Below are 12760 nucleotides of genomic sequence, written 5' to 3' on the forward strand. Positions count from 1 at the left end.
TCACATAGTCTCCCCCCATCCGCCCGTCTTTCTCTCTCATTTCTTCCTCACTGGCTTTGCTGTGAGGATGGAGGAATCCCTCATGGATTTCTGGAGGGTATCACCATGGAGACGGGCTCTGCCACAGTATAGATCCTCCTGCTGGACGGGGGGGTCACAGCCAGAGGTGGTGCGTTCCCTCCATCTCCAGCCGACAACAATGAGGTTGAGGGAGCAGGAGAGGGGTGAGAGCAAGAGGTGGAAATGTAGAGAGGAATTGGTGCGAGTGAGAGGGATTGAGGTAATATGTGCTCTGAGATAGACAGCAAAGGGAGGAGGTGGATGTATGGTAGGACGGAGAGCAGGTGAGGTTATGACGGGTGAGAGCAGAGAGGGAGAAATACGAGGTGAGAATACCGGGTGAAGGAAGAGATGACGAAGAGAGAGAGAGAGCAGTGAGAGGAAAAAGCAGCAACAGCCACCTCATCCCTGTGTCAGGGAGACAAATAGCGTGTGATGCTAATGACCGGCTAAAGCTTTTGCCCCTGCTGAGAACAGCCGCTAATGCGACTGCTAATAAAGGCGCCGTGGAACACTGTCGCATTCCAGCAGTCGCTCAGCTGTCGCCCCCAAAATGAGCCGAACGGGAGCTCTCCTCCTGCCGCTCCTCTCCCCTGCCTCGCATTAACGCTCCAGAAACGGGGCCCCTCGCTGTAATGTCTCCAGAAGTTTTTTTTTTTTCATGCATTAAAGGACCACTTGTTCACACAGTAATATAATTTGTTCCATCTTATAATGGCGAGGATGCCCACTCCATAAAATATGAAGTGGTCTTTTTGTGATGTGAAGCTCTTTTCTTCTTTGATTGCTACCTCTCATACCGCACACTTTTGTGATTGTGCCAGGGCACAAAGCAGAGGGAGACTTGGACTGGTACAGTATTTCCTCGTCCCCTTTCCTTTCTATGCACACAGAATGTCTTTTCTTTTTATTCTTCTTCTTTTTTTATTTGAATGCCACCTAATGATTTCTGGAATTTGAATTGCCGAGCGCAGCGAGTGGGATGCATCGCCTGTTGATGAGAAATGTTGCAGCAAGGTCGCGGCCAGGGAACGTGGGATGGCGGAGCTGTGGGGGGTTTCCTACGGCTGAGTCATCTCAGGGGTGGGGAGTGCCGAGGCCAACGAGCACCTGAGAACGCCTCCATAACACGAGCGCCATTAACAGTCGCTAACATGAGATGCTCCACTGCAGTAGCTTCCAATGAAGCCAAATATCTGCTCCACTGTCTGTGGAACCTTCAGAGCCGTCCGGTTATAAAGCAGGTTCGCTCTGTTATCAAAAGGCCGCTTTGTTTGTAACAATCCTGACCCAAGATAATAAAGTGCACTTGACTCCTTTTAAAGACGCAGGGAGAAAACACACATGCAAACATTTATAATTTGCTACACATCAGCTGATGTTGCAAAGCAATTATAGCAATTCAACAACTTGTATTTTTTCCAGCGTGATTTTCAGGTGAAGTCACATTAATACCCATCAGACACTGAGCTACACTGGCTCAGAGCTCGACAGCCATCGCTGGATATTGTTAAGATAAAGGTGGAGAGGCGGGGGTGGGGGGGGTCAGAGGGCCTGTGTGTCTGTGTGCCATTCCCACACCATTTCTCCCTCTCTCCATCCCTTACCCCCCTCCCCTCTCCCTCCCCCACCCACCTATCCACCTCTCCTGCCAGCCCGCCTGCCTTGGCAGCCGCTAACCTGCTGGGACCGGCCCCCTTGATTTATTTGGAGAGGGCCCTGGAACGGAGAGGGCCAGGATGAGTGGCATTTTAATGTGCTTTTGAGATGTTTGGTCACAAGCACTATTGATCACAGTGCTGTAGCGTGCACGCACCCTCCCCCCTCCCTCCCTCCCTGTCCCACAGACCCCTCACGCTGCCCTGGGGGAGAGATCCGGCTGTCAGGCAGGGAATGAGTTTCCATGTGGGCTTAGATTAATGAAATGAGGCCCCTGGCTGCGGGGGGTGCAGGGGGTCAGACCATTAAGGGATGCCTGGGCTTGGCGAGATTGAGCCTGCCAGCTGACTGTACCCTGACTGACTGATGGACGTCTGGGACTGAGGAGAGAGAGCGAGAGCGAGAGAGAGAGAGAGAGAGAGAGAGAAAGAGAGAGAGAGAGAGAGAGAGAGAGAGAGAGAGGATGGATGGATAGGATATTGGACTGTGGGACACATTGGCATGAAAAACCTGTCTAGCGCTGTAATCCACCACCATATAATACCACCTCACCTCTGCAGTGGGCCTTTTCCAAAGCAGCACACATCCACAAACAACGAACATCCTCTTAGCCTCACACACAGCCTTTGCGCCATTCTCCCACATCAGGTCTTGCTCTAAGTAGCGCAGAGCCAGTGGAAACATCCAGAGGTTGTACAAATAGGAGGCAGGGATATTTCACAGCCGAGTGAACATGCCCAAAGCGTGTTTAGCTCTGTTACACTCCGGCCTGGACAAGAGGTTGATTTGATGGCCAAAATACTCAGCAGAACTCATCATCATTCCGACTGTGTGGGTGCTTTTTTGTTCCAATCGCGTGTAAAGAAATGCACCAGCAAACAGCAGCACACTTCCCCGTAGTCACACACATGCAGCTTACACTGGGGGGGGGGGGGGGCAGGTAGCAGCTCGGGGGCTCTCTGAGGTTTGATGAGTGAAATGGATTAAGCCCCTGTGATCAATAGCCTGAGCGAATACACAGATTATCAGATTATCAGATTAGGATCTGTCCCCCTGCTGCCGAGGGAGCCACAGAATACATTAAGAACCCGAGGTGCCTCGGACCAGATTCAATTAATCAGGCTACAGGTTGTCTTCTCCCTCTTACAGTCAATTCCAGCCAAGCAGCTGTGTTCTGCTGCACTCGGTTCGTGTCAGAACAAGGGCATATCGCTCCAGAACAAAGTGTTCGCGGAGCATGCACAGCCAGTTTTCTTTTACCTGAAGAACAAATTGATGTCACCTGAATATAAATGAATGTGAAAATAAACCAAATCCTCTGCTTTGTTTGCTTCAGAGACAGTGGTATCTATCCCTGTGTAACTGTTTTCTAGACGAAATGGAGCATTTTATTATAATTGGCCAATAGTTAATGAGTACATGTCTAATTAATGTTGGTTAAGCAAAGTTTCATATTTCTCCCAGCAGAAGAACTTAAGAGGCGTTGCTTTCCTTGCAGTAAAAGGCTCTTGTGCCGTTGCTGCTCTGCGCTTTATATTCCAGCTGGTAAAGCGCGGCACCTTAACACAGAGGCCTGATTGCAAATGAGCATTAGCATTCCTAGCCAGGTGAGGCTAACGGCTGCCCTCTTATCTCTCCTCTGCAGTGTGTACGGCTGCCCCCGGGCCAAGAAGAGAGAGAGTCTAGACAGACAAATCCTGGAAACCTCCCCCAAGAGGAGCACCTACCTAGATGACATGGACAACTCCACCATGGAGGAGTGCTACGAGACCGACGGCACCGAGGAGATGGACGACCGGGAGGAAGAGGAGGAGGAAGGAGCAGTAGTGGAGGAGGAAGAGGAGGGAGAAGTGGAGGAGGAAGTGGAGGAGGTGGAGGGCTACATGGACTACAACGTAGAGCAAATGGAGCACGAAGAAGGGGTAGTGGAGAGAGGGGACGGAGAGGGCGAGGAAGAGGAGGAGGAAGAGGAGGTCGAGGTGGAGCAAGAAGAGGAGGAAGAGGGTGATGAGGAGAGGTTGGAGGAGGCGGAGGAAGAGGAGGACGCGTTAGAGGAGGTGGACTATGAAGAGGGAGAGGAGGAGGAGGAAGGAGAGCAGAGTCAAGGACAAGGTGAGATCACTTTCTCATCAATACGTACTGAAACACTTCAGATAAATCTTTCATAACGCACCAGAGCAGCTTTGTAGAATTTGAAAGGAATAGTTCGACATCAGATTTCATTTGCTCTCTGGCTGAGAGAGAACGTGAAAAAACACCCTCATCGCTACACGGGAAATGTTGGGCTACAGCCAGCAGCTGGTTAGCTTAGCTTAGCACACACATTGGAAACAAGGGGAAACAGCTAGCCTGACTCTTTCCGAAGGTAACAAACCCATCTGCCATAAAGCAGCACTTCTAAATATCTGTAGTAATGTGTTATATCTGTTTAATTCACACAAAAACCAAAGGGTTGTGGGGTTATGTGCAGGACTATTTCTTGGCTCAGTTGCCAACGACTCAGTAGACAATCCAGGAAGTTACCGCGCCCAGGCAAGAACAGTTTGGCACCAAACCACCTGTAAAATGGAGAATTGTTGTTTTTACGTTGTTGCTCCTAAAGTCGGCGAGGCGAAGGTCGTGAAAGATACCGAGGCCTTTCCACGGTTTTGCACTCGCTCAGTCTTGGAAAGGGAGGAGTGAGCGGAGGGGGGTTCAGTTGGTTGCAATCTGCATCTTCACCGCTAGATGCCACTAAATCCTACACAGTGTGCCTTTAAACAAACAAGTTATAACGTGGTAATAAAGCTTTAGAAGCGCTGCTAGAAGTCTCTGTGCTATATTCACCATATACATGAGGGCGCTGTCGGTCTTCTCTCCACCAGAAAGCAAATGGCATTATTTCCCAAAATGTCAAACAATTCCTACAAACATTTCTCTATCTATTTAATTATGTTACCTATATTTGCATATCCGTGGTTCACATTTGCATATTTGATTGTCTGACTGAAGTAGTTTGCAGCAGGTGGACATGATGTTCAAACACTGATTGTGTTTTGCATGAAATGAGACGAAAGACCTGAAACCAGCATGACTGAAGCCATACAATGTGTCATGCTTACAGTGATATGTTCTTTCATACATTTATTCATTTGCTGATTTGCATACACACTCATTTTCACAGCCTTTACTGTACTGTACTGTAGTCTAAACCCACCAGAAGCTGGAGGAGAGGTGTACGGGTGGCATATTGTTCGCTACTTTATTGATTTTTCAGCTCTTTTTAAAAAATGTTGAGTGCATTAATTCCAGAGAAATTATCAAAATTGATGGCTACAAACAGCAGGATCCTCCTTTGTAATTTACTTCCCACTGAAATGCTTTAGCATTCTCCAGAAGACTCAGAAACATTAGAGCCATTAGTGCTGAAACTGAGCCATGATTCTTTTTTGTATATATTATATAAATATATTTTTATATTTGCAATGATTTTAACACAACACAAAAATCACAAATAATTGCTTTCTAATAAACAGCTTTTAGTATTTTTCAATTCTCAGTGACTGCAAGAATAACACGATCAAGTAATTTAAAAACCTGCTCATTACACAAATAACATTTCTAGGTTTTTATTTCTCAGAAACTTGCCAATTTCAAAAATAGTTTGTACACAAAATCCCACGATAAAAACAGAGGCACCTCTTCTGTTCATGACACGACGCTGTGACATTTTGAGCTGAGCTTTTGTCAGATGCCCTCTTTCTCTTCATTCCTGTCTCTCCCTTTGAAAGGGTCACACAACTTGTGTTTTCTGTTAAACAAGCGCAAACGTCCGAAGGCAGCAAGTGCTACTCGGCCATCTTTTAGGTGGTACTGTCTCCAGTCTGATCTGGAGCACACAGCTGGTATGTGGTTTATTCACATTACGTAACGTAAGGCTTGCTCTTACGACACGGTGTCTCTGTCTCTCTCTCTCTGCGGCCATCATTACAGTTGCTGTTGAATTATTCCTCGTTCAGCTCCTTCACTAGATATGAATTTTCAGAATTGAATGTCTGCTTTTTTTCCAATATATATATTAGAATAAAGAATATACGTTGACTGTGTAGGATTGGTGTCCATCTGCAGCAATATCGATTCAGAATCTTCGGAGATAAGAATCTTGATTCATACATGAATCGATTATTTATCCCCACCCCTATAATCTGCAGCCCTGAGAATAGCAGAAACATCTCTCTGTATGCATCATTACCATGTTCCCCATTGGCCCAAGACAACGGTACTGCATGGTCGCCGGGCAGATTCCAATCTCCTAAATGTAATAGAGGTGACATTCCGGAGCTTCTCTGTGTTCCTCAGTGGCATGCACATCTCCGTAGCTAATCCAAAGCCAATTCAGGCCAGGGCGGTCTCTCTGTTCCCCCCTTAATCTGTTTCGCTTCCATATATCTTTTGTGTACCTTGATTGCTCTTCAAATTGCTTTCCCGTGCCACGTTTCATACCGTCACAAATGAAACCCCTGGTGCAGGAGGTTGATGTAAGAAGCCGTCCACTGTCAAAATATGTGCCTGGTCATTCGTGACTGTTCTCTCTTCCCGCTCTAAAGCCCTCACTCCCCAAGCACCAATGTTGTGTTGCTCTCATTATATTGGAGTGTGTGTGTGGGTGTGTGTGTGTGGGTGTGTGTGTGTGTGTGTGTGTGTGTGTGAGAGTGAGGGAAAGTCAGTGCTAGTGTTTGTTTAGTCTGTACAAAGTATATAGTTGGATAATATTCTGATCTGTTTTTGTTCTGATTAATAGAGTCAAGTTCATATATTTGCCTGTGAGCCAGGTGATAATTCATATTTCATCACGAAGAAATAACACTGTTTTATTATTTGGGTGGGGGCTCTGGCTTTCTCTGCTGGAATGTAAGTGGCAAATGTGACGCCAACCAGGAATGTGAAAGGAGAGATTGGAAGTGCTCCAGGAGCAAGTGCTTGAAATTACTGACAGAAGAGGTTCAGTAACCTTTTGCAGCCTGTCAGAATCAATTAGGCAGTGAAAGGAATTCTAAAGATACTGATGATTGAATGAAAAAGAGGAACTTTACTAGCAAACGATGAAACGCTACTGACTGGGGTTTATCCTGTTGCAGATGGAACACAATATTATCTCTGGGATATTAAACGCTCCTGTAAAAAAACACTTTCTAACTTAAAGATCTTCTGAGTGTTTTCATTCACACTGCTGAACAATGAATACAATGTTATCTTTTGAAACTATTTACCGAATTATTCAGTAATTTAACTATAAAGCAAATAATCTCTGTCTGTCTGTCCATCTGTAATGATCACTGCCTTAATATTCATCAATAGATCTGTGAATGTCTTTTTCTATAGTTCTATCAACTTCCTGTGCTGATTCACAATTCAGAACACAAGCTGCTGTTAAGACTCTCAAAGTAAATTATTAGGGGAAGCAAAGAGTTCCTTATCCAATTTAGATGGACCAAGCCCAGAAATCTGATTTACCAGTAAAATAGAATGACGGAAATTAAATTACAAGATGTTTGTTCTGTCTTTCCAACAGAGGACGATCAGAAGAGCAGCAGCGAGGGGAGCGAGGGCAACGGTAGAGGTGGCGGCGGCGGCGGTGCCAAATCTGGCCCAGCGGGGGAGAAGGACAACAACAACGGCGAAGAGTACGAGAACTACGATGAACTAGTGGCCAAGTCCCTCCTCAACCTGGGCAAGATCGCAGAAGACGCCGCCAACCGAGCCATGACGGAATCGGAGATGAACAGCAACTCCTCTAACAGTGCTGAGGAAGATGACGAGGAGGAGGAAGAGGAGGACGAGGAGGATGAAGAGGAGGAGGAGGAGGAGGAGGAGGAGGAAGACGAGGAGGAAGAGGAGGAAGAAGAAGAGGGGACAGAAAGACAGAGGGGTGTTCTGAGTTTGGACGTTGACAGTGATGTGGTTCGGGAGACGGTGGACTCCCTTAAACTCCTGGCACAAGGTCACGGCGCAGTATTGTCTGACAATTTAGACGGACAGCAGTTTGGGGACGAGAACGACTGTGGTCACAACAGGGGTAACGCACACGGTGGACAAGTTAAGATCAACAGTAACGGACAAATCGAAAACAGCGACGAGGAAGTGTGTTTGAGCAGTCTGGAGTGCCTACGAAACCAATGCTTCGACTTGGCTCGGAAACTAAGCGAAACAAAGTCCACCGACCGAAATGGACCGCCCCAGCAAAACCATTTTTCATGCGGGGATCCCAATCAACAGCCCCAGCACCACAGCTACGGAGATTTCCACCACAGCCAAGATGACACGCGAACTCTCGACAGGAACTATTCCGACATGGACAATCTGATGAAGCTGGAGGAGCAGCTGAGCCCGCGCTCAAATGCCTTCTCCAGTTGCGCACAGGACAACCGCTATCACACCAACCTCCGGGACTTCGACGAGGACACGGCCTCCGTGACGTCGGACCGATCAGAAGAAGTCTTTGACATGACGAAGGGTAACCTGTCCCTGTTGGAGAAAGCCATTGCACTAGAGTCAGAACGCGCCAAGGCAATGCGGGATAAAATGGCGGCCGAGGCCGCCAGGAGAGACGGGGTGAGGTATAACCACGAAGACCATGGCCCGCGGCATGGCTACGGCATCGAGCGTAAAGCCCGGCTTCCTGACAGTATGAAGAAGCCTTTCTACCATAAAGGTGAGTGGTTCTGTCAAATGCTGGCACGCTCAAATGCAGACCATGCCTCCATTATAAACCATAACTACACAGAAGTAGACATGCTTAGCTCAGGCAAAATGTTTGTCTGCTTCTGTTTGGCTCCGTATTCTATCTATCCTGTGCTGGGGACTAGACAGCCCACATGCATTCTGGGAACCCCACTATAACCCCAGGACAAGCTTTTTTCAGCCAATTTGGAAATTTGCATCTCGGTAGCAGCGGGAGCGGCAGCAGCAGCTTATGTTGTTAAAATAGGCCAGCATGGAAACATCAGAGGGTAGGCTTGTCAGGCATAAGTAATGGCAATCTGCACGGCCTGTTAGGACCGCAAATCTCATCCCTGCGATGCAGCTTGGGGTAAAGCTGCCTATTTTTAAACCTGCGCAAGCACTCGGGAGAGGAAGCTACAAAACAGAGGCCTCCTGGATTCATTCTGTCGGGATCAGGGGAGCTTTTTGCCCTTGTTTGTGTAACTTACGACCTACCGTTCCGATTTACTGATATCAAATAAAAAGACGAATCACAAAGCACAAGACTGCAGTTTTCCATCTGTGGTAACTGTTACACAGTGTGCTGGATGTCTGCTTGTATACGTAGAGTTACAGTCATACAGACATTGCAGTGGCATTTACAATAGTCTGATTTCAAGCTCCTTAGTTTAACTCCTAATTATTCCTTTCATCATATCCAAGACTGCAACCACATTCAGACTCAGTCAGGTTAAATCATGTCCCCCATAAGGAAGATATCAGATGAGACCAACAAATAAGAGCATGCTAATTCACAGCAGGGTTATATTACACCGTAAATGCGACACAACTCACAGCAGGTATATATTGCGACTTAAATGTCACACAAATGTTAATTTGGAAAGCCCATCCATGGCCCCTGTGTCTGGCTAATGTTGGAATAATAAGAGGACGCAGAAGACGGTTACGTCACGATAACATCTGTCCCCGGGAGAGATAGAAACAGACACTCGTTGACCAGAGTTCCTGTGTGATTCAAAAAACAGAGCGTGGAGAGGGAGGGGGAGGAACGAGGGGGTGGGGGGGATTCAGAGAAGAGCCCTGCCAGAAGCATGAGGCTGAGATGGAAATTGAACAGTATCAAAATGACCGATAACGAACGGCAGGCCAACTGACTGCACATTAATTATCCAGAGATGTTATGGTAATGGGGCCCATTTGCTATGCAGAACGCAGACCGTCCCCAGCCACAATCAATATCCCCTGCTTTCGAATACGCCTTCCACTCGGCTGCCTCCACGCTCTGCGATGCAGGCAGAACACACGGGCGTCACACGTGGAATTGGGAGAGTTTATTTCCGAGACACTGTTCAAACACTGACAGCCGATGTCTGCCCCATACTTACATGCAGACCAAGTTCTTTATCAACACCAGGTGACCCTGCCTTTATTGCACCAGACATGACCACACTCATTATGCCCCATAACGTGACATAGATAGATGACAGCCACGGAGGATAATGTTTTTCTATTTGGTGACTCACTTGTTAATGTATGAGTAGCTGTGCTCCACACCTCCTTCGAGTTCTGTCCTTTTTTCAACCCTCCTACCTCTACACTTGATTATTCTTCTCTTTGCTCTCCCCCCACGACCTCTGGTTTATTTTGGTTTGTCGGTGAGGGTGGAGCTACACAGGCCTGTAAAACTTGAGTCAGTGGTCTGTCTCTCCCTGTCCATGAGATAATAGCTGCTCCCCCGTCCGCTTTGCTAATACTTGCTCTCGATAATGGTTCATGTCACTCAAATGGCTCCAAATGGATTATTACACGATCTGATACAACACTGTATTCATGTAACTCCGCTGTGAAAAGATATTACCAAATCTTCACTTCAAATGGTAATGTGAACATGCTTTCAACAAGAGCCACTGCATGTTGAATGTAAGAAGGACCCTTGACCTTGTTTGACAGACAAAGTGTTGCAAAAGTGGACGGTTACGTTTGCAGAAACAACTCCAGCTGGCAGCGCTGCTGCTTTTTGGTGGTAACTATATCTGATCTGTGTTTCGAGGAAATAGGAGATCAAGGTTTTGGGAAGGGAAAGACGATCTAATCCTGTGTGTGTGTGTGTGTGTGTCTGTCTCTCTGTGTGTGTGTGTGTGTGTGTCTGTCTCTCTGTGTGTGTGTGTGTGTCTGTCTCTCTGTGTGTGTCTGTCTGTCTCTGTGTGTGTCTGTCTGTCTCTGTGTGTGTCTGTCTGTGTGTGTGTGTGTGTGTGTGTGTGTGTGTGTGTGTGTGTGTGTGTGTCTGTCTGTCTGTGTGTGTGTGTGTGTGTCTGTCTGTCTGTGTGTGTGTGTGTGTGTGTGTCTGTCTGTCTCTGTGTGTGTCTGTCTCTCTGTGTGTGTGTGTGTGTCTGTCTCTCTGTGTGTGTCTGTCTGTCTCTGTGTGTGTGCGTGTGTCTGTCTGTCTGTGTGTGTGTGTGTGTGTGTGTGTGTGTGTGTGTCTGTCTCTGTGTGTGTGTGTGTGTGTCTGTCTCTATGTGTGTGTGCGTGTGTCTGTCTGTCTGTGTGTGTGTGTGTGTGTGTGTGTCTGTCTCTATGTGTGTGTGCGTGTGTCTGTCTGTCTGTCTCTGTGTGTGTGTGTGTGTCTGTCTGTCTGTGTGTGTGTGCGTGTGTCTGTCTGTCTGTGTGTGTGTGTGTGTGTGTGTGTGTGTGTGAACGCTTTTTGTACCCTCATTTCCACAGTCAGCTCAACACCATTTGGTGTGAAGGCATGAGTGGTTTTAATAAAGACAAATATGACACATCCTTAATTGAATCTAAACTGAAAGATGAAACGCTTTTTGGTGAAGGTCACTAACACGAGAGTTGTAATAATTGACAAATCTTCCACATTTTCATCACAGTAAACAAATGTCATGATCAAAAGATCTGTCAGCGAGCCAATTATTATCTTTGTCTTCACTCCATCACTTCAAATGAACTTAGAAGCAATAAATAATGCCCTATGAACAAGAAATAAAATCCACTTAATATTCAAATGTTTGTGGTTGCAACAGTCAAGGGTGTGGAGTCACGCTTTTTAAATGTATAGTATGTAAAGTGCTGTTATATTGTATGTAATAGTCATAAAATCACATTCAGTTGTCATTGATAGAGACCATATACATAATCGAGCACTAAAAAGAGCACTGCCTTATCTAATAATTCATACATTGTTCAAAATAAGACTTTTTGAAGTGAAAAAAGGGAAATTAAACCCATTGCAGGAAATCCCAGACAGGCTGACAACTGCTCTCCACATAATGATCTATTTCCTTATGTCATAGCTGGCGAGGCCTTTACACACCAGGGGTGTTGGGTTTTTTCGGAGCTTTCGCACACTAAAGACATCAGCCGATCACGTTTAGTGAGACGGAGATATTTAAAGCGGACACTATCGTGCACGGAGGATCTGTAGTCCGACCCAAGACGACACCCTTGAGAACTCCTTTCACTCTCACAAAGGCAGCGCAGACCAGATCCACTTCCTCAGTTCTTACCTTTCACAATAAAAGACATAAACACTGAGTAGCTGTTTACCAGAGAGAACTTAAATTCAGTCAGATATAGGGAACTGAAAAATAAATAGCTTACAGTAGCTGAGGCTAACAAATGAGCTCAGACAGACAGAAAACGTGCTGGTAGTTGGTCCTCTGCCCGCGAGAATCGATTCTCATCTTTTATTGAAAAAACGGTGATGAATTTGCACCACTGCTCGTATGAATAGTTTCGGCGAGTATTTCGCATATTGGTGTGGTGCCGGTGTGTGAAGGCCTTTATTCACCTCTGCCACTGTAACTCCCTTGTGACAGACTGACATCGGGGAGAGTGTTTCTTTGCCTCTTAGAGCTCTGATGCTGGGTGGCTGCCACAGTGCCAGCCTCCACATGTGCTACCGTGATGCATCACTCCGGCATTTCGTCACGTGTGATCACCTCAATATGACTCTCTGCCCACAGACGCCTCGCGTGCGGACAAGAAGGAGAGCAGGTGTCCGACACCGGGCTGCGACGGCACGGGTCACGTCACGGGCCTGTACCCCCACCACCGGAGCCTGTCCGGCTGTCCGCACAAAGACAGGGTGCCACCAGAAAGTAAGCGCTCCGGCCACACGCCCAGCCAAAACAACCGCTTGGGCTCATTCACCCAACCGGTGGCCTTCACGTTCTTTGATGTGCAGGAAATCGGCATGTTCCCCGCGATCCCTGCTGCGTGTCTGGCTCGTTGTGTGTGCACTGTGCTCGCTGTCGTGCGACTGTGTTTGATATTTCAGCCTGGGGAGGGGGGTACAGTGAGGGGTCAGACGGGCTGCACTTCTCTT

General features: G+C 47.0%; 1 protein-coding gene across 1 annotated transcript in view; it reads left to right on the forward strand.

Annotated features, from left to right (window-relative positions):
- myt1lb (myelin transcription factor 1-like, b) overlaps positions 1-12760 on the forward strand; it is a gene marked incomplete at its 5' end in the record, with an annotated part of 76579 nt that overhangs the window by 30110 nt on the left and 33709 nt on the right. Inside the window, 3 exons of the mRNA XM_079286187.1 lie at positions 3365-3831; positions 7271-8410; positions 12399-12533. Of these exons, the coding sequence (XP_079142313.1) occupies positions 3365-3831; positions 7271-8410; positions 12399-12533 (1742 nt within the window). The remainder of the gene's footprint in view (positions 1-3364; positions 3832-7270; positions 8411-12398; positions 12534-12760) is intronic.

The sequence above is a fragment of the Melanostigma gelatinosum genome (genome assembly GCF_949748355.1).
Source record: "Melanostigma gelatinosum genome assembly, chromosome: 16".
Taxonomy (NCBI): Eukaryota; Metazoa; Chordata; class Actinopteri; order Perciformes; family Zoarcidae; genus Melanostigma; species Melanostigma gelatinosum.